The 24466-nt window shown below is 34.0% G+C and overlaps 1 protein-coding gene across 3 annotated transcripts in view; it reads right to left on the bottom strand.

Annotated features, from left to right (window-relative positions):
- Positions 1 to 24390, bottom strand: part of LOC146531242 (uncharacterized) — a 44736-nt gene extending 20346 nt beyond the window's left edge. For 2 of the 3 annotated variants that reach the window (XM_085198286.1, XM_085198288.1), the window contains exons 1-7: positions 24017 to 24390; positions 23224 to 23357; positions 4826 to 4849; positions 3804 to 4086; positions 2604 to 2671; positions 1888 to 2094; positions 1415 to 1545 (exon numbers count right to left, since the gene is read on the bottom strand). In XM_085198286.1, coding sequence (XP_085054412.1) covers positions 1415 to 1545; positions 1888 to 2094; positions 2604 to 2671; positions 3804 to 4086; positions 4826 to 4849; positions 23224 to 23357; positions 24017 to 24113 — 944 coding nt within the window. In that variant the 5' untranslated portion in view covers positions 24114 to 24390. The remainder of the gene's footprint in view (positions 1 to 1414; positions 1546 to 1887; positions 2095 to 2603; positions 2672 to 3803; positions 4087 to 4825; positions 4850 to 23223; positions 23358 to 24016) is intronic. The other variant, XM_085198287.1, reaches the window with a different exon arrangement.
- Positions 24391 to 24466: the final 76 nt, after the last annotated feature.

Raw genomic sequence — 24466 nt, 5'->3', positions numbered from 1 at the left:
TTCAACAAGAAGTACAAGTTCTCAATAACAAAAGTGAATTGAATTGAATTGAATTCTTGATATATGGCGTTTCGAGAAAACAAAAGTGAAGCAAAAAATGCAAAAGTCATTAGACACGATGTCATTGTCAATCAGCTGTCACATCTGTCATTTAAAATACGGTTGAATTTAATCGGTTAAGGATCTCAAACTATTTTTTTTTATTTTTCTGCACTTTTAGAGTGTCAATTAATTATTATTTGCTATTCTAAAAATGAAAAAAAAAATGTCATTTTTTTTTAGACCACAACTCATTTCATTCTTTACATTTAAGCCTTAAAGTTTCAGTCTCCTTTATTAACAAAGTTGTAATTATGTTAGAAGATCTTTATTATTTAGTATAAGTATGCAATATTTTCGTAGTGTGGGTAAAAACTAAACGGAATAAATGGTAGGCTAAAAAGGCTCAAATCGCGTAAATTTTTTCATAGCTTCACGCACTTCCCCGTATTCAGAATAGGCATAGAGAGATTTCGGAGACATGTGATAAGCGGTGGAGTCTACGAGGGGGGAAATGAAATTATTTAAAATATGATCGCGTTACACATTTTGAGATTAAACCCACAATTTTCAATTAATTGTCTTACATAAATAACTATTGAACTAGAAAATTATAAAATTCAACATTCACTTGCAATATAAAATTAAATTAACACAAATTCATCTCAAGAACAATTTTTTTTGAAAATAAAACTCTTTACCAAATTATTCTTACACAGAATTACAAAAAGAGTTAGCTAATAAGCCACTTTCACTTGCTGAAAGTTAAATCTTTTAGGTAAAATAAAATGTAACTGATAATTACATTTCAGTATTCAATTACAAATATAATAAAAGAACCAGAATATCTATAAGAATTATCAATAGAATGGGTTAAATAATTTAACTTTTTTTTAAATATACAACTCTATTGCAACTGCTTTAAAAAAATTACATTTACAAGATTCTTAAAAATACCAAACGATGTTTGCTTTTATTATATTTTTGACAATCTAAATGGTTGTGGCTTCTATGTCCATTTGAACTAATTAAATTAAATATTTTTACTTTTGCAGTTTTTTGAGCGCCATAAGTATTACCACTCATGTCGTATTACTCGCAATGTGGTAAAAATTGAGCAGAAATTATAGAACTAAGTATTCTAGCACTTGTTGCCTACATGAAATGAAAAAATAATAAAATGCCTACAGTACAGTCGACGAGTCCTGCCCACCTAAGTTAGGCTATCTGAACATTATCATATTGCATAATCGAAAAGAAAATGAACAAAAGTAAAAAAATACGAAAATCTTAATCTGCGCAAAAAACTACACCAAACTTCAGAGTGGCCACGGCTCGTCGAGCGTACTATAAAAGAAAAAACAACAATACACACCCATATAAGAAGCCTCTAGAGTGCATATGCGCCAGAGCGGACGTGACGTCACACATCAGCTGCAACGGAACACCGCTCTCGTTCAAAATGGCCATCTTTGGACGGTTCGTTGTTAAATATTGATGGAGATCCTGGAATTAGAAAATAAAAATAGAATTATTAATTAAATAGCAGTCATTGTAGTGTAGTGGGACTGTATAACTGTATAAGTATGTAATTGTTGTGTAATTTCACAGATCATGTCCGGATTTTATTTGTTAAAAGTTTGACGTGTCTGTTTGTGAGTCTTACTGTAGCGTCGTTTATCATACAAAGTTTCGAAATTGGGTAAAAAATAGAAAAACAGAGTGTTCTAACACTATAGTTATATATGAAAGATATATAACGCTAAAAATGCAAACATTATATAAACAAGTAAAAACACAATTAATTATACAGGGATTAGCCTTAATTATTTTGTTTGTTTTACCCACCAATGAGCACAGTTCAAAAATTAGTATCCACGGATCTTCTTGAAGGCATTTGGCGACGAAACCCAAAATGTTCTCGTGATTCATATCCCTGTAGAGGCGGGCTTCGTCCAAGAATCGCGCTTTATCTTCAAGACTCGCGTTCTGATTGAGGATTTTCACAGCGACTGTGCTCGTGCTGGGCCCGTCTTCTATTTCACCCTCGACTACCTGTGAAATGTACAAAAAAATCCAGTAAAAGTAGAAAAGAAAAAGAAAATAATAAATAACATAGTCGAAAATAAATAACTTAGTTAAATTGAGGCCAGTATTGGCGCAGAGGCACAGAAAGTGAACGTAAAACCGACTGGTTGTGGGTTCGATCCCCACTCGAGGAGATGAAATATTTATCTAAATTTATATTTCCATTTTTTCGCTCTGGTGTCGAGGCTAGTGTCTGGTGGCGCGGCGTTGAGTTCTGCCACTTAACATGCATTGCCTCAAAAAATCAGCTGAAAGTGGAGTACAGAATTGGCAACGGAGTGTCTTAACATTAGAGTCCCAGGTTCTCTCTGCCAAGCCTTGTTTGTGTGGAATACAGTAGTAGTAGCGTGACTTAAATAAAGAAGGCATTATTTATATATAACAATTTTGCATTTTACACTTAGATGAATCATCACAAAATTCTTTGTCACTGGTTAAAATATAAATAAAAGATGTAGATAGGTATAAAAACTTACTCTTCCAAACCATCCTCGATTGATTTCTCTGAGATATTGCAGTTGATTCCTGGGGAAATCCTCTCCAGCTGCAGAAATGAAAAAAAAATAGCACATTAATCACCTCTCGACTTTCAATGAATAATCGTAATTATAAATTATTATAATTTTAGCCGACTTCTGAAAGAAGGACTTTACTATTATATAAAAACGAGCTTATAAAAGTTGTTTGGAATCAGAATGATAAAAATAATTTAAAGATGTAACACTTATAGTCGACAGGATCATTAATGTAATGATAGGATAACTCTTTAATTATAAATTTTATAAGTAAAAGCCATTAATTCGTGTCATTATTCGTCACAACATGATATAAGCATTTCTTTTTTAATCATTAGTGTTATGTCCCGACATAACTACCCTGTAATCATATTCCAAGCTCATTGTTATATTTGAACAGTTACTAGCGCTAATTAGATAAATTGTTTGTAATATGTCCCGATAATTTAATATTATAATTGTATTGTCCCATTCAACATGATCATCATCACAAACATTAAATTGTGGTCCGAGAGCCCGTGCATCCAGACCGTAGGTATTTTATAAAACCTGGCGGTTTCTTTGCGCATGCACCCGACACATCAGAGACGGCGGTTACTTTAAAAGTTAATACTACTTATCTCCAGATGCATAAAATACCTATTAACCACCCAAAGTAAACACCATCTAAATTTCATATTCTCTGATAGTACTCACCAGTTTTGGGTAAATGCGTAGATAAGGTTTTAGGTTTGATTAGGTTTGATAAAATAACGACTTTTGGCTGTCAGAGGCTCTTTCTCAATTGGAACTCGTTAGAAATTGAGTTGACTTAAATTAAGTATAATTACATTTCAATGTATGTCCCTATACTTTTTAAAGAAGACAAAAAGTATTGTGTAATATGAAGCGATTCTTTATGTAAGAGTAAAATAATCATGGACCTGATCATTGACAAACTGTAGAGAGCACACGTGAAAGTTTTTTAATACAAAACTTAAGACGCTATACGCTACATATCCGAAACATTTCCCCAATTCCCATGAACCAATTAAATTATCCCATAAAAGGATTCAGACAACATGAGTAAATCCTTTTTTGCAATTTATTTATAATCTAAACATGAGTGTGCAACAAATTTAATTCATTTAAACCAAAAATCACAAGGTAATTAGGACTCACCAAACCAATCAGCACACCTCTCCAATGGATCGACAACCCTTATCCCAGAGGGCAGCGGTTCAAATTCAACGACCGAGTCGCGACTTATACGGTTCCTCTCTTCATTCTCACTGACGATGTACGCCGCGGCGTTGTTGTTCGCAATGTTCTGCATTTCCCGCAGCGATATGGGGCCGTTGTTGTTGTCCTCGCTGATGTTGTTGTTGACGGGCTCCGAGAAGCCCGAGTCGGGCGGTTGAGAACGCCGCGCATCGTGGAGATGCGTTACACTTGCTGTGAACAACTGTGGAACGAATAGAGTTATAGAAGATTTGTCAAAGTAAATACGTTGAAAGTTAAGAGGTGTTGCTTTATTGAACAAAAAAAAAAAACAACGAGTTAGTTTAAATACCTAAATAGTTATTACAAAACTTAAATAAATTCTCTAATGCCACATCAAACAAGGTTATACAGAGATATTTTATCTCATAAGATGATCAGATTCACAGGGTTTCACACATTTCACGGAACGGAACGGAGTGTCATCGCTAGATTCCCTAGATTCCCTGACCCACAGGGAATCTAGCGATGACACTCCGTTCCCCACTTTCCCCCAATTTTTTCAAGATATTGCAGTTTGAGTGACGGAAGTCGACGCCAGATGTTTGGCTTGGTACCAGAGCGAAGAAATTAAAATATGAAGAAATAATAATTCACTTCCTCGAGTGGGGATCGAACCCACAACCGTTGCGTTACAGTCACGCCCTTGTGCCGCTGCGCCACGAGACCTCATCTTTTAAGATAAGTAATATTAAACAATCAACAACATAAATTCCCATGTAGACACGAACGAAAGTTACAATTAACTTTCTCTAGTTTTTTACTAGCCCCAAAGAATACAAATACAGATAGATACAAAAACAACAACAACACTATAACAAAACACAATACGTTAGTTAGTTAAACATGTAGATACACAAAGAACAAAACAATGGCACGACAAAGACAACACAAAGTAAACACATAGTAGCGGAATGCTCTACCTGATTGTCGGCTCCTTCGTCCGGCTGCAGCAAGAGAAAACAAACGTGAATTAAATGTGCAATAATAGTAGGTACAACTATATGTTAGTAATACTAGTGAGGGTATCATATATTTTTTTAGGCAGAGAGAACCTAATGCTGAGACACTCCGTTTAATACTTTTCGTCGATTTTCTAGTCTTCGCTAACATCTTGTTACCAGAAAGGAGAAAAGAAAATATTGTTTAATAATAATTCTCCCGACTGCAAATTGAATCCACAACCGTCGGGTGTACAGGCACTTGCTTATGCCACTTTGCCACGACCGCGACGGTTACTTAGTATGTTAATATGTTAGTAACACTAGTGAGGATATTTCATATTATAAGCAAATTAAATATTTTTTATTAATAATAATAATAGCAAAATATTATGTAATTCCTAAGGCACGTTTAAACGTGACAGATTGTGGGTTCGATTCTCCTTCAAGGAAAATAAATATTTAGTTTTCGCCCTGGCGTTGAAACAAAGCGCGGAGCTTCGTTCCGCCACTCAACACACAATACATCCAGAATTCCGTGGAGAATGTTCCCATTCTCCATAGTGTCTTAAAACTAGGTTCCCTGATTTAAAAAAACCTGATTTATTCAGGATACAGCATCCTGAATAAATTAGGTTAGGCACAGGAAGTGAATCTCTCTCTCTAGTGAATCTAAAAAATATAAATAATAATAATAATAATAAAAAAACGATTACCAAAGTAAGTTAATAGTATAACGTAAATATCAATAACGTGTTTTAATTTGAATGTTTAATCGATGACGAAGGCATGAGTGTAGTTACTCTTTAATAGGAAATAAGTAATAAGGATGTAAAAAATTTAATTGATTAATCAATAAAATCCTCCATGTTGCATTTTTATTTATTGTTCCTCGTAATTACGACATTACTGCTCTGGCAAAACAGTTAGCTAGATTAACCTAAACATAATCATTGTGGGTTCAAAGCTTCGAGGGAACGGTGATTTGACCACTGATTTTATTTTTGGAATGAGCCCTTTTGAAGATCAGTTCTACCTTTAATTCGGAAGCAAGAGTGCCTCCTCCAGAGGCCATGTCCATAGTTCGCTTATTATTCTCTTTTTATTACTGCTAGCTTATATTTGCCTACTTTCCTAAAATGTGAGTAAAGCTATTAAAAAAGAATAGAAATATATTTATTTTAACACACAAAATATAACATGATATCAAGGTAATTTGACGTAAATGCGAAATCCGAAGGTGCAGGGGAACACCCGGACGATAGATACGGCAAGATTGATAACGATGACTCAGGTGTTTTCAAATCGACCAGCATAATGGATGAATGGCTCATGGCCGTTTGATTCGTGTTAGCAGTTAGCCGCGCCTCAACACTGCGCCCGTTCAGCTCTGTTATACGGGTCAATTGGAAATAATTCGCAACATGTCTTACTTTATATTAGTGGAACGGAGAGATTATATTAATACTGCCTGGTTACATATCCCCGTTATTAGGTATCAAAATGGAAGGTTGCATTGAATGAAATATTTCTTCAATGGGTGCTGAAACCATTACTTCATTAGGCCACATGGCAAGGCAGAGGGAACCTGGGCAACTAGGTTACTTCGTTCTCAACAAGCCACCTCCGTTCCCCACTTTCCGCCGAATCTTGAAGACATCGGATTATATGTAGGTATGTTCAGATATCATCGTTTAATATTTACAATTTCTAGTTCGGATAACGGACCACGGCGTTGAGTTCTGCCACTCAACAGACAATTCCCGTTTCAACGGGAACTGAGTGTCTTAACATTATACCCTGTGTACGATTTACAGTATGAAGTTAAAGAATATAGCCCTAGTATAGGTTTTTTCGTAACCCAGTTAGAAAAAGCGTTTCTGTCCAGCCATATTATCTAAATTCATTTAAAAAGTAAATTACTTGCATAAAAAGGCTAAAATACCTAGAGCTTTTTACTAAAATTCAGAATATATAAAGAAAAAACACTATATAATATTACGAAACACGGCGGTAGGTGTCATTATGTATAGAACCACCATCTTTATCTTATTTCAATGAGACGCACGCAATCGTGCGTGAATGGGCACAGCTGACGTCTTGCCGCCTGTGGCACATAAGAGGGGCCGCTTATATTGCCTAAAATTATAATTATATGATATTTATTTATTAAAACTTTTGATTAATATTTAAAAATATTAATATAACGAATTAAACTGATTCGTGTGTTTTTCTCTAAACATATTATTACTCTTGATATATTTTTTTAAAATTAAAATATTTAAAAAATTAAAGTTGGATATTCAGAATTATAGCAAAAAAAAACAATCATTTACCATAGACAAATGCGAAACTGTTGGCACCTGAAGCAATTACCTTAAAAAAAGTCACAATGGCCCGCATTGAAACTAGTTCAAGTGGCGCCGCGAGGCTTTCGCGGCTATTTCAAGTGAGTGGTAGTTTTATTTATTCTATTCTAGTAATTACTAGAAAAAGAGAATTTCTTTAAATATCTTCAAGCTTGTTTGTGGTTGTTTTATCGTTGAATACGTGACTAAGTCAATAATATTAATTTTGTATACTTTAAGTATTACTTATTATATTAACTAGCTGCACGACTGTTGAGGATCTTTTAGAGCTTCACATTGTAACGCGAGCGCGGTAGCCAGAGGGAATGTAATGCGTAGTTCTGCGGTCTCTGTATCTCTTTCTCTCCGTCTACTACCATCAACTTCTTCATACATTCTCTCCAGGGCATCCTCATGCTTTTTACGTTTCCCCAGTATCATGGATACAATGTTTTTGAAGATCAACTTCATAAACCTTTTTTACCATTCTTTCATCACTCATTCGTTCGACGTGCCCAAAGCACCTGAACACGCTTTTCTATATTTTTTAGAATCACGAAGAACGTGATGGGAAGCAGTGACATCCTCACTAGTATCTGCCATTCTGCAAAGTGGGGAAAAATGACGTACCTACATTTTTTTGTTTGCGTGCACTTTAAGAGACAAAATGGAAAGACGTTTTTTCCTGATTCGTGAATTTCAAAAAATTCTTGCTTAATTTGATTTTTTTAAGTCCACTAGTTATGTCTGTTTGTTGTCTTTCAGTCAGTAATGAAAGATATTGTGCGTGATAACCACAATGTATTAAAAAATCTTCAAATAATTTGAAAAATTAAGAATCTAATGATAAAAAATAAGAAAATCCCCGCAATTTCCACAAAAACTACACAATTGACAATCGCAAATGACATATGTCACAATGGTAGGTATTAATTGAAGGCAGCCATTGAAGCAACAATGAAGTAGTAAACGGTTATAGAGGCAATCTGCACACAATGAATGAATGTATACGAACGTTTCGAATAAACAAACCACAGTACGATGTTGAATGAACAATAAATGCTGAACGATAATAATTTTACTATAATTATATTTTTGTTTGCTGCACGCTGTATTTCGCACATAGCAGGGAGACAGAGGGAACCTAGTTTTAAGGCATTCTGTTCGCCAGTGTTTGGCTAATTTTCAAGACATTTCGTGTTTGAGTGGTGAAACTCAACCCCACAATTAGGAAATTAAAATAATTAATTTTTATCCCTTGCGATATTTTAAAAAGCACAAATTAGTTATTAGCGAATCATAGTTTAAGATTTAATCGTTTCTCAATAACTTTGTAAGCTTATGTAACCAAGAGACTTATACGGAATAAATTGATGGCATCTTAAGGAAAAATATAGGTAGGTATAGGTAAAATATAATATTATTTATTGCCGTCATTGATATTACTACAAAAACATTAAATAAATGAAGACGGCAATAAATGAAGAATAGAAATAATATTTAACTAGATTTGAAAGCCATCGAAACCTTCACGATCTCGGATAATTACTTAGGTATATAAATATATAAATAAAATATATTAATAGTTATGTAGAATATTGAGGAAAATTAAAGATATTCTCGTAAAGATTTCTCACTAGTTCTTAGTAAGACTATATATATATATATATATATATATATATATATAGGTAGCGACGCAGACGTCCAAGATAAACAACGGGCAGGTTTGATAAATTGCAGATTACCTGAAAGTTCAGGTTCAATGCCAACTATTTAATAATAGATACTTTGTTTGCCATAGCAATAATAATTAATTTAATTAATTCTTTATTTTATTGCGTTTAGCACTAGAAATCATTATTTTATTCATATAGGTATGTTTTGATTCAAAAAAAATTAAAACAAAACTTTTTTTACGTCAAAAACGCGGCATTGACATCTGCTACTAAACAAGCAATGTCTAGGATTCGGGCGAAAAGTGAAGAGAACAGAGTGTCCTGACACTAGTTTCTCTTTAGAAACTAGTGTTAAGACACTCTGTTCTGTAGTATGCTACATCTGCAAACAGCTCGATTACATTTCGACGTGACGAAAAAATTCGTATACATTCACTACGATATAATATTTTACTATACACTAAACGAAGAATGAATAAATATGTAAAGAAAACTAGGACATGTACGTACGTACACAAAGGAATGTAAGAATATTAAAAGGAAAACAGAAATCACGTTGAAATGTTTTTGAAAGCTTTTAAAAGAGTACAAAGTTAGGTTTTCTATTAAGGAAATGCTCATTCTTCTTGCATTCGTTTAGCATAAACGTATACAGGGCACGCTTTTGTGAATGCCACGATAGCACCGAAACAGGTGGAATGAACGAATCCCATTTATCCTTACATTGGTGTTACCTTTTGGATAGTGAATGGTGTTTAATGTCGATTTCAACTGCATAGCAAGGTATGCAGAGGGAGCCTAGGGTAAAGACACTTCGTTCTCTATTTGCTCCGAGGAGAGATCGCACATACCACTATCACATTATCATTCAGACGCTATCGCAATTCCCCACGGGAAACGAAGTGTTTTATTACTAGCTTCCCTCTGCCTACATAGCTATATGCGGGATATTGCGTGAAGCTGAAAAAAAACCTACAAAATGTACCATCTCCTCGTCTTTTGTATGTAAAGATGATGTTTATTTATTTTTGTAGAAAAGACTAATGCATTTTACTTGATATTATTACATGTGAATACCTCACAAAAATAGTACCAATATTGATGACATTGTTTCCGTGCCAAAATAATTTGAATAGCGGTGTGGACGTTGACGTTCTTTAGCGAGTCTTGGGAGTCTACAGTAGAAGAAATCTACACAGTACCTAATAGTTATAGAGCGATTTTTTATGTTTATATAGTTTTATATAAGTGACTACTTATTAGGTAATATTCATTATTATTGCCTTTTGTATTAAAATTGTTAAAATTTATAGAAAAAAATAAATATTTAAAGGTTTCTTAATAATTATTACAAAAATAATAATTTAACAGGCTTTTATGCCGATAATATACCTAAAATCAGATTTATCTTACCAATCAAATCATATTACCATGTTACAGCTCCTTTCTTATTATTTTAATATGAAAATAATCTATACAAATGTACTGAAACCGTGGGTGTACTTACGTACCCTAGTATAACGGCAAATGGGCTAGGCCGGTAATAAAAGACTATGACATTTCACGTTTGTGACGACCATACAAGGCTCGTCATGTTCCCACGCCACGCTATATATTAGTGATTTGTATACGGCAATAATCTAAATCATCGATTTGGTTACAGGCACTTAGGAAGACCGGATACTTCTATAAATAGAAAAAAAATATCGCATCTTCGTGACGCAGTGGATCAGTGTGTTACGTACGTATGATAGCTTTGGGTTCATTCCCGTTAGGGGGAACGATTGTATTTAAATTAGTTCAATATAATTCCACTTCTTGGCATGAAATTTCTCTAAATGAAGTGAAAAGTGGAGAACGAACTGTCCTTATAATAAGTATAAAACCTTACTTTGTCTATCATGATATACGAGTATGCAGAAGACGCGTGAAGCTAAAGTAGAAGCAGAAAAACATCGTAAAGGGTCTGTAAAGTATGAATCACTAATTAGCACATCTGTCTACGGAGTTAGTATGTTATACCAGTACGCAGTCAATAAAAAAACAAATAAAGTGGCATCAAATGTCTGGATGCGATCAAATTCCAAACATTGTGAGTCACCACGACGAGATAAGAATGTATATAAATAGACGCATCTTAAATGCAATCATATCTTGCATTACGGTCGGTCAGCGCGTCAGCCAGGAACAAAATAACGTCGCGCTGCCAGGGCTGCCTTTAGCTGATCTTTATAATTGATCATTCTATATGGTTTTTTTGATAAAATTCCTAAAAATAAAATATATATAAAACTATACAAATATTATCATTTACATATATATTTCAAAAATAAATTTTATTTAAATTGTCTAGTTTAATTTCCCTCCCATATAAATAAGAGTGTGTCAACCCTATCCAACGCACAATGCGGGCTGCGCGAGCGCATCTCGAGCTGACTCACGCACGCTCACGCGCACCGCGATTACGAGTTACGACGCCCGAGCACGTGTTCCCTTCGAGTGTTGATAGCTCCACTCAATAGAGGCTCCTTGTTCGCTGTAGGTAGGCTATTATTATCTAATTATAATATCGACGACAACCGTGAACGCGGCTTTTGTTGTAAAGTGGAACAAACAACAAAGGATTTGTGTAGGTACACAATGAGATGATCTATGCAAAAGTGGTTTAAACTATTAGCTTAAATTTGAAAATTAACAAAAATTTACTAAATTATAAGTTATTTTTACTTAAAACTTCACGCTGCATCCCACACAAAGCAGGTTAGGCAAAGGGAACCTAGTATAAGACATTTCGTTCCCCACTTTCCACCGAATTCTGGAGGCACTGCGTGTTGAGTGGTGGAACTAAACCCGGCACATTGTCTCGATACCAAATCGAAGTCATACGACTGACCTCATCATTTTTCCTTAACGTTAATAAAAAATCATAATAACATAGACTAACTTAACTACTTGATATGCATCACCCATTTCCTAATTAAAGAACCATTGTACAGCCCCACGAACACACGACGCCGAGCCTAGCAAACCAGCTAATGGAATATCTAACATGCCAAGTTGTGTACTCAACTCAAGTAATTAGGTATCGCGGCGGGCAGACGTGACGGAAGACTATAGAAGTTCACCACCGTTTTGAACGGGACTGTCCCGTTTTTCGCTTGTGTGTCCCGGTGTCCCGAAACATGCCACCGGGACGGACGTGCAAATATTTAGTTTTTTCGGAATCGAATGTAAATTTGGTCGGTCAAAATAAGTTTCTACGTGATTATCGCAGTACGCTAGTTTTCAAAAAATGGAAGCATATATAGGTAAATAATTTATTAATGTGGCAAAAAAACACTAAAACCTCTAAAAACAATGTCCTGTTTTGAGCCGACCGAAAAATGGTCACGTTAACCATCACCACCAACCATCATTGCATCGCGTCGTCGTCTGAACAACGTAATTACATATAAAGACGGGGAGCGCTAATAGCCCCTGTGAATGAGACGTTGCGTTCCCGAGAGGGTCCATTATATAGTAGTAATAGGTAATGAAATGATAGCTTTTTAGTATTGTTTTTTTTTAGAAATTAATTTCGTGGTCACAGGAGACCTATGATAGTAAACGCAACGGTTGTAAGTTCTATCCCCACTTGGGGACTTTTACTATGATTCCGATATGTCGTTTTTGGTCCGGTATATCGGAGTGTCATTACTCCACACGCAATATTTCGAAATTTCGACGGATACATGGGAACGGAGTGCCTTATCACTAGATTTCCTGCAGTGCGGGCAAGTTAGCGAGATGCTGCTTTTTTAATTATATATTAAATGCCCTCATAGACCCCAAACAGTAAATATTCTCAAACATATTCCATGTACAGACAACGACGATTTATAGTTTTATGATATAATAGATATGAATTTTCTATTTCATTTTCTATAATTGTTTCTAGCCGACTACAATATACTTTTTCAACATTAAATGAACATAGCATAGTCACCACATGGGGGTCTAAAGTACATTCACATACATACACACACACATGCAAACATACACTTGCACGTTAAAGTGCAACATTAGCTAGCAGAGAGTGCAACGGAAGTTCGCGTTACATAACGTAACGCTCAGCCGTTAAATGGAACGTAACGGAGAACGAAAGTCGCCGCGCCGATAGCTTCGTAATTGGATATTGAATAACCAATTTCCGAAAAGCTTAGGTGTCCTTCTTAGGGATGTCCAAATATACCTAATTATTTTATTTTTTTATTTTCACTTTAGTTCTTGTAACATAATTAAAATGTGATTTAATAAAGAAAACCTGTATTTATAGAGTAGCCGTAGTTATGCAATTTATAAAAGTAATAGTCATTCAAAGAAACAAATAAAAATTAAGTCTGGAAAGTAGTTCATAGTACCATGTAACTGTAAGTACGTCATAGGTTCGACTTTAGTTTATACTACACTTTTAAATATTATTTAAAATACATGTATTGCACATACAGAGAGCACAATAAATTACATGTGTTTACAAGTGTGTGTGAGTACATAAATATTTTGTGAATATGCCCGTTGTCAATATCGATAAAAACGAAAAAAAAATCACGCTGGAGCCACCTTAAATATTTTTTTTATTCAGTTTTTTACTATTTGCTGTTATAGCGGCACCACAAATACATCATAGATGAAAATTTCAACTTCCTTACCATCACGGACGGTAAGCAATCCTTAGCAATACGTATTACCCTTTGGGTTCGGAACGCTAAGAGTACGAGTGGCACCCACGCACTTCTATAGCTATTTCATAATTCTAGACAAACAGGAAGTATCCTATAACTAGGATTAGATTACGCTTTAAGCGTCATAATATGCGATATAAACGGTCATATTGATTGCGTTATCTAGACTTTTGACTTTTACTCTCTTCTAAGAAACTGCAGACCTGAGTTTTTATATTATATTGAGCTTGACATCCCCAAAAGCTCCAGAAAAAATGTCTTAACAGCTGAACAACAAACCGATACTATACTGAACCAGTCTTTTACATTTGAGATACGGAACTCTAAAAATAGAATTTGGAAATGAAAACGCTCCAAACGTCCTTCTCAAAATAATAAACGGTCACCACGTCATTCAACAACAAAATCTGAAAACACAAACATTTCCACGAACACCTTCCTACCTAATACAAAAAAAGCGTCGTCTGTCCAGCGGCCTTGCCACGTACGACCTGCCTCAATGCCGAGAGCGAATGTCTTCTTATCTCACATGACTCGCTTATCTGGCGATTCGCAGCTTGCCGAGGTGAGTGCGCGTTCGTTTACATAAACTCATACGTTTGTTTTGTACCTGAGATGGATTGTTCAATAATGATAATGCTTTTAGCAAATACGTACTAAGGACGTTTACATCATATTTTTGTTATTATTGGTTTTTCAAACTAAATCTTTAACAAGATCGTGGTTTATGTATTGTTAACGTAGAAAAAAATAACATAATAAACAAAAGCATAACATTTGTGGTAGCGCCCAATTATTATTTTTTGTATTGGGTTAACGACCTCACTGTCTAACCATATTTGACAAATTCGAATACGATTCGAACCACCAACCATCTACCCGAACTTTGCCACTACGGCATCGTCATATCATTACAATTAATAAACTCAAATAGTAATTATCTCAATCAATCCCAGACATCATACACTAGTTACATACATAAACATTTTACACGTGGAAAATGTAAATCTCTTCACTATATAAAAATAGAACAGCAAAACATCTAAAAATGCTTATAGGATGACGTTGTTTTTAATATAGCACGTAACGCGCCGTAGATAAATTGCAAGGTGCAACGGTAGCGTGTCACGTATCTCCGTTCTTTATATTTGCCAAACCCGTTGGCAAAGCCTCGGAATAATACATCGCTGGGTCAACAACGGGATATTGTTTCCGTGCATTAGCTGAAGTAGTAATGTGAATCGGGACTGAGGGTTTGAGAGGAGGAGGAGGGGGAGGACGGGAGGTCTCAGATCTCTGGGCACTCTGCCAAGCGCCACTGCTCCCACTGCAACGTTTGTCAGCGCAATCACGGAGAGACACTCGACAAATCTTTGTCTCGAACAAGTAAGATTCATTTTGGCACGTTGGAGCACACGCTGAGTTTGGGAAATTCCATGTGAACGTCTCGCACGTAGTCTAGGGATTTTAATGGGAATAACACAAAGTCCACTTTCAAAGAAATCTGCTAAGTACTTTCGTAGTGCATATAAAATTAAATATTTAAATATTTTAAAACAAAATATTTAAAAAAAAAATATACTAAATGAGATAAAGTTGGGCCACATTAACTGAAACTGTAACAGTTTCGCTGAAAAATCAGGCTTGTCCCAGTTATTTCACCCCGGTCGTTGACTTCTTACAATGGAAAACGTAACAGGCTCAATGGTGCTTCCATTATTTACAAAAGTAAACTTTAATTTTTAAATAGATTAAATTCATATAAAATATTTCCATAACAAAAATATAATAGATAATTATTATTAAATACGCTCCCACGTGGGAACATATAGGTACATACTGATATTATAAATGTGAGGTTTGTTTGTTATACTTTCACGCCAAAACTACTAAACCAATTATGATGAAACTTTGGACATATATTCTTAGAGGTATTTTTTTATTATTTACTTTATCCTTTGGCAATAATAGAAAAATAAGTTTAAGCGAGCGGATCGCTAATCCTATATATTATAACGTTTAAATCACGCCCAGCACATCCGTTAAGTTATCACTTAGCAGACATGCAACTATTAAACAACGAATGACACGCATATATTTTTCCATTTAGTTCATTCTAACGTATTATTAGAGGCCAATTGATCGCGCACAAGTATGTGGCTGTAAGCGCAACAGGTTGTGGGTTTGATTCCCACCCAAGGAAATGAAATATTTTCATTCCTTCGCTCTGTTGTCGAGGAAAGCGCGGAGTTAAGTTCCGCCATTTATCACGCAATGCCTCCAGAATTCGGCGGAAAGTGAAAAGCGTCACTCCACGTAAGACATTCGTCTTACCACTAGGCTTCCTCTGCCTTTCCTGCTACATGCAGGATACAGCGAGAAGCTGTAAAGTACAGAATTATAAGAAAGTTTCTAATATATTATTCAAATTCTATGAATACAATGAATGTCTGTAGGTATAATGAATAAAGAATAACAAGTGAGAATCAGTGTTAGAAAAAAAAATAAAGCAATTATTTAATGTTAACTTTCCCCATCATACATATGTAAGTAGCTGGTAATGGTTTAACGATATGTAGTTTCACTTTTTTTTATATAATATATTAAACTATTATTCGCACGCTAGTTTATATAAAAATACTAGCGGCCCGCCCGCGGCTTCGCCTGCGTGAACTACTTTATTATTAATTTCTGTCTCCATGAGTACCTACGTCCTATAAGTGACGTCCATGCAAAATTTCAGACTCCTAGCATTTGCAATAACGAAGTTTCATACAAACTTTCAACCCCAAAAACAACCCCTTAGGAGTCGAATATTGCAAATTCCCGTCTTAGCGAGCATCTACGTCCTATAAGTAACTCCTATGTAAAATTTCAGATTCCTAGCACATGTAGTTTCTGAGATTTCGTGATGAGTGAGTGACCTTTCGATTTTATATATATAGAAGATTATAATAATGTATAAAAATATTAAACGTATTAAGATTTTAACAACATTACCGATAATATTTAACCTTTTGTTTCAAATAGTTTTTAAGTCTAAATTTCAAATTTTATAAAAATCGGTGGTGATTTAAAGAATTTCCCATACAAGCTTTCAATCCCCTATTAGCACCCTTAGACTTAGACTCACTAAAACTAAATTGCTAATGTATAATTTACATAAAAATACTTTCATATGTATAGAAAATAACAATATTCTACAATTTCTAGTTAAAAAAAACTTTCCACAAGGAAATCCATACACAAAAAGTAGCAAAAATATTGTAAACAAATTTCCTCTAGGTATATAAACAACCGGATTTAAAACGTCCATACATCCGCTGTTGGTAGTAGAGTAGTAGCGGCCAGTATTCAATAAATACATAATTATGATAATTGAAACATGTTTATTTTCCTTTTTTTACATAAAAAAAAATTGCTTCCCACACATAGCAGAGTAGACAGAGGGAACCTAGTGTTAAAACCCTCCATTTTCACACCCTGCGCCACCACTGACCTCAAGGAATAATTAATATGGCAACTCTCGATTTATTATTATTTTTTGTTTACATTCATTTTATTGATGAAACATGCCTTTTTATTTAACTTCATATACAAGTACGTTGAGTACGTAATGTTAGTATCTATCTTTCAATTGTTTTACAATTTCCACGGTTACTATTACGTAGTAGCGCCGTTGTGACTATCGGGACCTAACTGTAGCTATGGTAGTGGGTTTAAATCACAATTACGGTAAGATACACAAAATCGTAGACTAGCTAGCTGGTTCACGCAACTTCGTTCGTGTAGACTTTTTGATCCTTGATATGCTGCTTCTCTTTCTCTACCACTCATTGTAATCAGTTTTTAATCCAAGCTGTTCCTATTTAAAAACTACAATTTCTAAAAAAATTACAAACATAATAAATATTCTTATCAAGTCTAAATTGCAAGTGTATTTATATAAAACCTCCATTTGTTAATGAATTTCGTAAAACCCCTTCTTATCTGAGATGTCCTATCCATAAATCCTGCCAACTTCCCGATCATAAGTTTAAATCTATTCTTCTATAGTATTATAAAGTCTTCTATAATATTATAAAGCAGAAAAGTATTCGATTGAACACGATTAATTTCAGTAACTACTGGTTTAGATTGAATATATATTTTTGTATTGGATAGCCCATCTATCGAAGTTTATATAAAGGCTATATTTAATCACGTTACTATTAGTTTAAGTCCAGCGCTCTTTATTGTGTACACGTAAAAGTAAAACAAATAAAAATTTAAAATAAATCAGCTCCACGCTGTATCCCGCATACAACAGGGTAGGCAGATGGAACTTAGTGTTAAGACACTCCCACTTTCCACCGAATTTATTTGAGGTATTGCGTGTTGAGTGGAGGATCTCAACGCCGGGAACTTTGCCTTAAAACAAGTATGTGATATTAATATTCCAAATTCGAAAGTGCATTTGGTTATTAACTTAATTCATAATTAGTAATAAACACCTTCTGTGGGCGCAGCTTTTTCGCTGAATTAGACAGACTACCGTCACCCATTTTATAAATGACTCGAATCCATTTGGCTAATAGAAAAAATAGCACGAAACGGGGCGTCCGCAAAGTTATATCAATTATGACAAATAATACGCGTTCATTTCAATATACCTTCATATACCATAATTTGGTTTTACGTGAAAATATCGCAGTAATGCTGACATGCCTCTTTATTTAGTTTTTTAATTTCACGCTGTATCCCGCAAATAGCAGGATAATCAGAGTAAGCATGGGAACTTAGTGTTAAGACACTTCGTTGACGTTAAAAGATCCATCTACGCCACGGAATTATGCATCTCGTCTCTTTAATCATTACTTTCATGTTATTTTTTACTTCCCATATCGTGAGCATATTGCAATATATATCATACGATAATATGCAGTGACATAGCTCAACGTTACATTATCTAACTAGTACATAGAAATATTGTATAAGATTGGAAATCGAACCTACAACCAGCCAGTCATATCTCCATTGCGCTACACTATTGTCCTATTATAACTTTCTAAGTAATAATAACCGAGAAACCAATTGAGAATAGAAGATGAACAGACAGTATACAATATTATATTTCATTCGTTACAAACTTCTATGACGAGCAATTCACATTTATTGGACCTCATAATAGTTATGGCAAATGATTATACATTATATACTCTCTCGCGGTTTATGTAGAAACTAACATTGGAATTACCTTATTATATTTAGAAATGTATAAAATATTTAAACATTTGATTTGAACTCCTGCCTGTTGGGTCCTTCAGAGTATGATTAATTTCAGCTTCAAGCTGTATCCCAATCATAGAGCAGGGTAGGCAGAGGGAACCTCCGTTCACCACTATCCGCGGAATTTTTCGAGACATTGCGTGTTGAATGGCGGTTCTTTGCCTTAGTGCCAGATCGACGCAATATAAATAATAAGAAATAATTCAATGAAGGTTTTTTTAAAAATTTTAATAGATAAAACATACTTTTTTTATTCTATAGACTTCCTAAGACTAAAATAAAACGTACAGAGTTCATTGTACTTTTTAAAATGTACAATGAATACTAATAATCTTTTATCGGAAATATGCATCTCGCCCCGCCGTTGGGTTATCTAAGTATAACCTACTTATATTATTCTATGAAGTGCATGGCCATGTATGTATGTATATATAATGCTTTTACAATTCGTATTGTTGAAACCCTATAAGAAATGTTTATTTAAATTCACTTTAGACACGCGTCGCGTTAGACAGAAGCCCAGGGATTAAAGTATAGATAATATCAAATATTAAAGAAAATAATACTATATATTTATATTTCTCTATTATACAATAAATATATCGAGAATCGATCTATAGTTAGCTGTATGAGTGATACAGGTGATGCTAACAAAATATATTTTTCAGATGGCTTTAGTGTACTTTAAATTTAAAACCTTAATTACCTACGTACAATTTTTTTGTATTTTTAGCAAAAAAATACATATGTTAAAATTAGTTTAAAATTTTATACCCTTTTAAAAAAAGTAAGGTACTTAATAATAATTTATTACGGCAGCATATTCATAAAGGTTTAGTATTTGGGTCACCTCGCTTAACTAGGATAGCTAAAAATTTAATACAATGCGACTGTCTCTACAGATATTCAACATCCGCATTGTGAAATTCAAAATTAAAAGTAGCACACTTAAGTAAAAGATAGTTAAAAAAAATTATTAAAAAAGCAATTATTTAACCTCTTTCGACAGGAACCGCGGCGATAATGGGTTCGATTCCCATTCAGGGGTATGAATTATTTTCATTTCCTCGCTCTGAACAAGATTTAAGCGCTACTCAACACGCAATGTCTTAAAACTAGACGGTACGTTGGGAACGAAGTGTTTTAACACTAGGTTTCCTTTGCGTACCCAAACATATGCAGGACCAACAAACGTAATCACCATTCAAAATTGTTTTCCGTTACAATATCATATAACTTTGTAATAAAAACTCGAAATAAACATGAAGTGACTAACAAACATTCGATATCTATCTTTATGTACAACGCGATGCATCACCGCGACGAATAGATCTTGATGCTGCCAAATATCGATGAGTAACTGCCTCGACCCTTGGGGGAATGATGGGGAATGTGGGGGAGTGTGGGGGAATGAGCCAAGAAGAGTTGTTTAATTAGTGGTACTGACCCTTGCGAGACGTAACCTGATATCCGATAGTATTAGCCACCGGCGGTTATGAGAAATATCGATTGAAGGTTGCAAATTGCGTCATTTGTTCAGACAGACAGTTGGAAAAGTCGTAAGAAAAATATTGAACCGAACTAAACAATTGTATTACGTTTGATTTAAAAAAAAAGGTCAAAAATCAGCTTCACGCTGTAACCCGCACACAGCAGGGTAGGCAAAGGGAACTTAGTGTTTAGACACTCCGTTCCCCACTTTCTGCCGAATTCTCAGGGCGTTACGAAAGTGGTAGAACTCAACGCCGCGCTTTTGCCTCGATGTCAGAGCTACTAGATACTACTACTAGACGAATTACTAGTGGACGCAGCAGCTTCGCCTGCTTATTTGGACCCTTAGGGGTGAATTCTAAAAAACTACGAAACACGTGTTCAATGAAATATTTTTAAGAGCCTAAAAAATTCTTAATTAATGACTAATAACAACAAGATCTATCCCATTATCAGTCAAGGACGCTTCTGTCTGTATGTACATACATTAATTTGGCCCATTGATGAAGTAAAGACACACGTAACACGATAACTAGCAAGGAGGGCGCAGAGTGCGACGAACCCGTCGTCCGCAATTGATTAGATATATGCTACTTTTATTACCCACATACATTGGCATTGACAGCGTATTAACTAATCTTTTCAACTTATTTTGTAAAAGCGTTGTAAAATTTCCCTTCATTGATTCATTGATAGATATATAAAATAAGAATTAAAAATAACAATTTGAGTCAAACAGGATAATTTCCATGTCCTTGCTCAGGTAACAAGACAAAGCGCGGTACTGAGTCCCGCCACGTCGCTTATCACACAGTGTTTCAAAAATTACGAAGTGCATATAGAACTGAGTGACTTAATACTAGGTTCCCTCTGGTTCCCAAGTTCTATGCGGGCAAAAAATTAAAATACCTTTATGAGATTTTTTAATTTTTAAACCTTTTTTGTTAACAAGCACCAATTGAAAGCATAAAACACTTGACATGAAATGAAATAAATATGGACAGAGAGCTCTCGCACGTCTGGAGAGGGCTGAATTGAAATTCTTCTACAATCTATAAGAGCATCATACAATATTTTAAATATAGTTTTAAATATTTTATATAATGAATACATTTACATTGTATATTATATCCTACTGGTGAACTAGTATTTTTATTTAATTAAGGTCACCGTTGCGCGAAAAACTACAGGCTCAAGTTCGCATAATAATGTTTTTCTTTAAATATTTTTTCAGCCTCACGCTGCTTAGCCCGTATATAGCAGGGACGACAGAGATAGCCTAGTATTAAAATACTCAGCTCCCAAGTTTCTGTCGAATTCTCCAGATATTGCGTGTTGAGTGAGGGAACTCAACGCCGCGTTTTGTCTCAACACTAGAGCAAACAAAAGATGCAAAACACGCATATCAAATATTTACATGGGTATATAAAATGAAGCATAATTCTACTTAACACCAACACACACCCACACCGTAATTGTATAATATAATTCAGGATATTTTCGGGAATACTTACTTAGCAATGAAAATGTTGGCGTAATTGTTAATTTCGGCGAAATTTTAGTATTTCATGGAAGTTACTATAAATTTCATGTAAATGACCCAATTGGAAAACTACTTATGGGATTAAATTTGAATTAGGTCAGAGGGAACAAAGGTGAACTACTGATGTTAACAATTAAGTTTAGGCTTTTTGAGAGTAATACAGATTATAGGATATGAAATTAAGGGTATTTAGGTTTTCTCTAAAATTTAAGTGTAATAATTACCATTTTTATTATAATAGTATTAAACTTTAATTTTATGTTATGTATAGAAGCTATATAGGAGCGCAAAAGTGGATGTCAGGAAAAATTCTACAAAAGGAGGGTCCTAGTAGTTACAGAATTGAAACACAGGAAGGGAAAGTAGTGCATAGACACATTGACTGACCAATTTGTAAAAGTGAGGGAAAGAGAAAAAGACAGTGGTGTGGAAGTGGAACATAATGAAGCTGATTTAGAAAATCAAACCCAAAGTTGTGCCACTCTTGACCAAGACCAAGATAACCAAATTATTGAAATACCCAGTTCGGAACAATGGGCAGATATAATAGGTGTACTCAATTAACTTCAGATAAAGGCAAAATAAGGAAGAAAACACAATTACATGCAAGGGCCCCTTATGATAGACCTTAGAGATGTTTGTATGGTGTTAGTTATTATATATGTAATTGATATTACAATTAAATAGTGTTACTTTAATGTTACTTTTATTATAAAAGTGACATAAGTTGTGGGTACTATCAAAATCATATATAACAGTTATATAGGTTTAAGGTTAAATAGTGTGTTTAAATAACATTTATATTTTACTTATTTTATACATTTATATTATACAAATATGTCATGTATTTTTAGTTTGTTTTAAGGGAACAATGGGAATCCCTAAATAAAAACTGATTAAAAAATTAATTAAAAGTAGGGTAAGTTGATATAATACTCTTGTCATAAAACCATTGTCATTAAAGTGTTTGAGAATTAATAATAATGTGTTTGAATATAATATTTTACCTGATGTAAGAATTCAAATAAGAAACAACATTTAACTATTATACACAATAAGTGTATATCAATAAAAAAATATCCGCATAGCTGAGGCAAATTAATTATATTAGTGCTTGATAAGTCACTCTTTTTAATCTTATTTATAATGTAGTTGTTATGTGAAGCTGTCAATAACATCTTACTTATTGATATCAAAACATTTCATTTATATATTAAAATATTTAATTGCAAATTCATATAGTCATAAGAATTTAAACTTAAATACCATTATGTCTAGTGCATCATCTTACATTTGGGCAAATGCAATATCCTATTAAAACTAGTTTCTTTACCTTACAGTCCTTATGCCTATAGCACCAGGTGCACCCCAAGAGGAAGCCCACAGCTGCCAGCACTAGCGCCAGCGCCGGCAGTGCTGCATACAGACTGTTTTCTGTACTCCATTCAAAATCTGTTTCACCTGTTTCTAAAAGCATAATTATAAAATTACTACAATGTTATTAGCGATGAATTGAAATTGTTTAATATAGTATTAATATTAGTTGTCTTATTATTTTTTATTTTAATTTGAAAATAATTATTTTAACATTACTAATAATAATATATCCGAGTTTGTGATTTTACAACTTTTTGTCATATCTAATAAGGTTATTGACAAGAATTATCTTATGTTGTCATATCAAACATGTTTACATCTGAACATACAAATAGGTAGATTTAACACGAAATCAAATTCATTCCTTATTGTTTGAATTTGATTTAAAAGTAAAATATAATCTACTTAGGTATATATGTATTTTATTTTCTCCTACCTTGTTTGCAATTTATAAATTTCAATGATTATCTTTTTAAATTTAGTAAGCTGATATTTGTAACTATTTTACTATCATGACAATATACATAAAAGTGCTTAACATATGTTTCGTAAATGTTTTTTTAACTAGAATCGTAATACAATTACTACATAAATCTACCTCCATACTTATTTGAGATGCAACTAGACTCATCTATTATTTTTGTTATTTACATATAGAAAAGTAATTGGTATGGCTTAATAAATATTAAAAATTAACAACAATTAAAGTTGTGTGCTAAAAAACATACATTTCTGATAAATGTACTTACCGTGCGGGTAGACCCGCAGCGTCGGGTTAACAGGCAATCCTTGTGCCAATTGGAAGCCCGTTAAGGCAAAAACTAAAATCACCCATAACACAGCCATTATTATTACATTATTTGCATAGCCGTATTATTTTTCGTTTCATTATTAATCCTTTTAATACATCACCACAACACAAAAAATACACGGTTCCTGACAGGTTTGCACTTACAAAAAAATATTATAACACTATACAACACTGAGACTAAAAACTAACCGCATTTAACATTTTCAATGTATAGATTAATTATAGGGCACCAAATATAAAATTTAATAAGATTTTCGTACACATTTACATATAAATTGCGCAACCCACAGCTGTACAGAACGCCATTTTCGATTTCGATGTTGACAGAAGAAAAGATAATACAGTTATATTTTCTACATAGTAACATTTATTGTAATACAATTTTGGA

The sequence above is a fragment of the Heliconius melpomene genome, chromosome 15 (genome assembly GCF_056956725.1).
Source record: "Heliconius melpomene rosina isolate 202511_hmr_F chromosome 15, ASM5695672v1, whole genome shotgun sequence".
Lineage (NCBI taxonomy): Eukaryota > Metazoa > Arthropoda > Insecta > Lepidoptera > Nymphalidae > Heliconius > Heliconius melpomene.
Note: the sequence above shows the minus strand (reverse complement) of the source record. Positions and strands in the feature narration are given on the sequence as shown.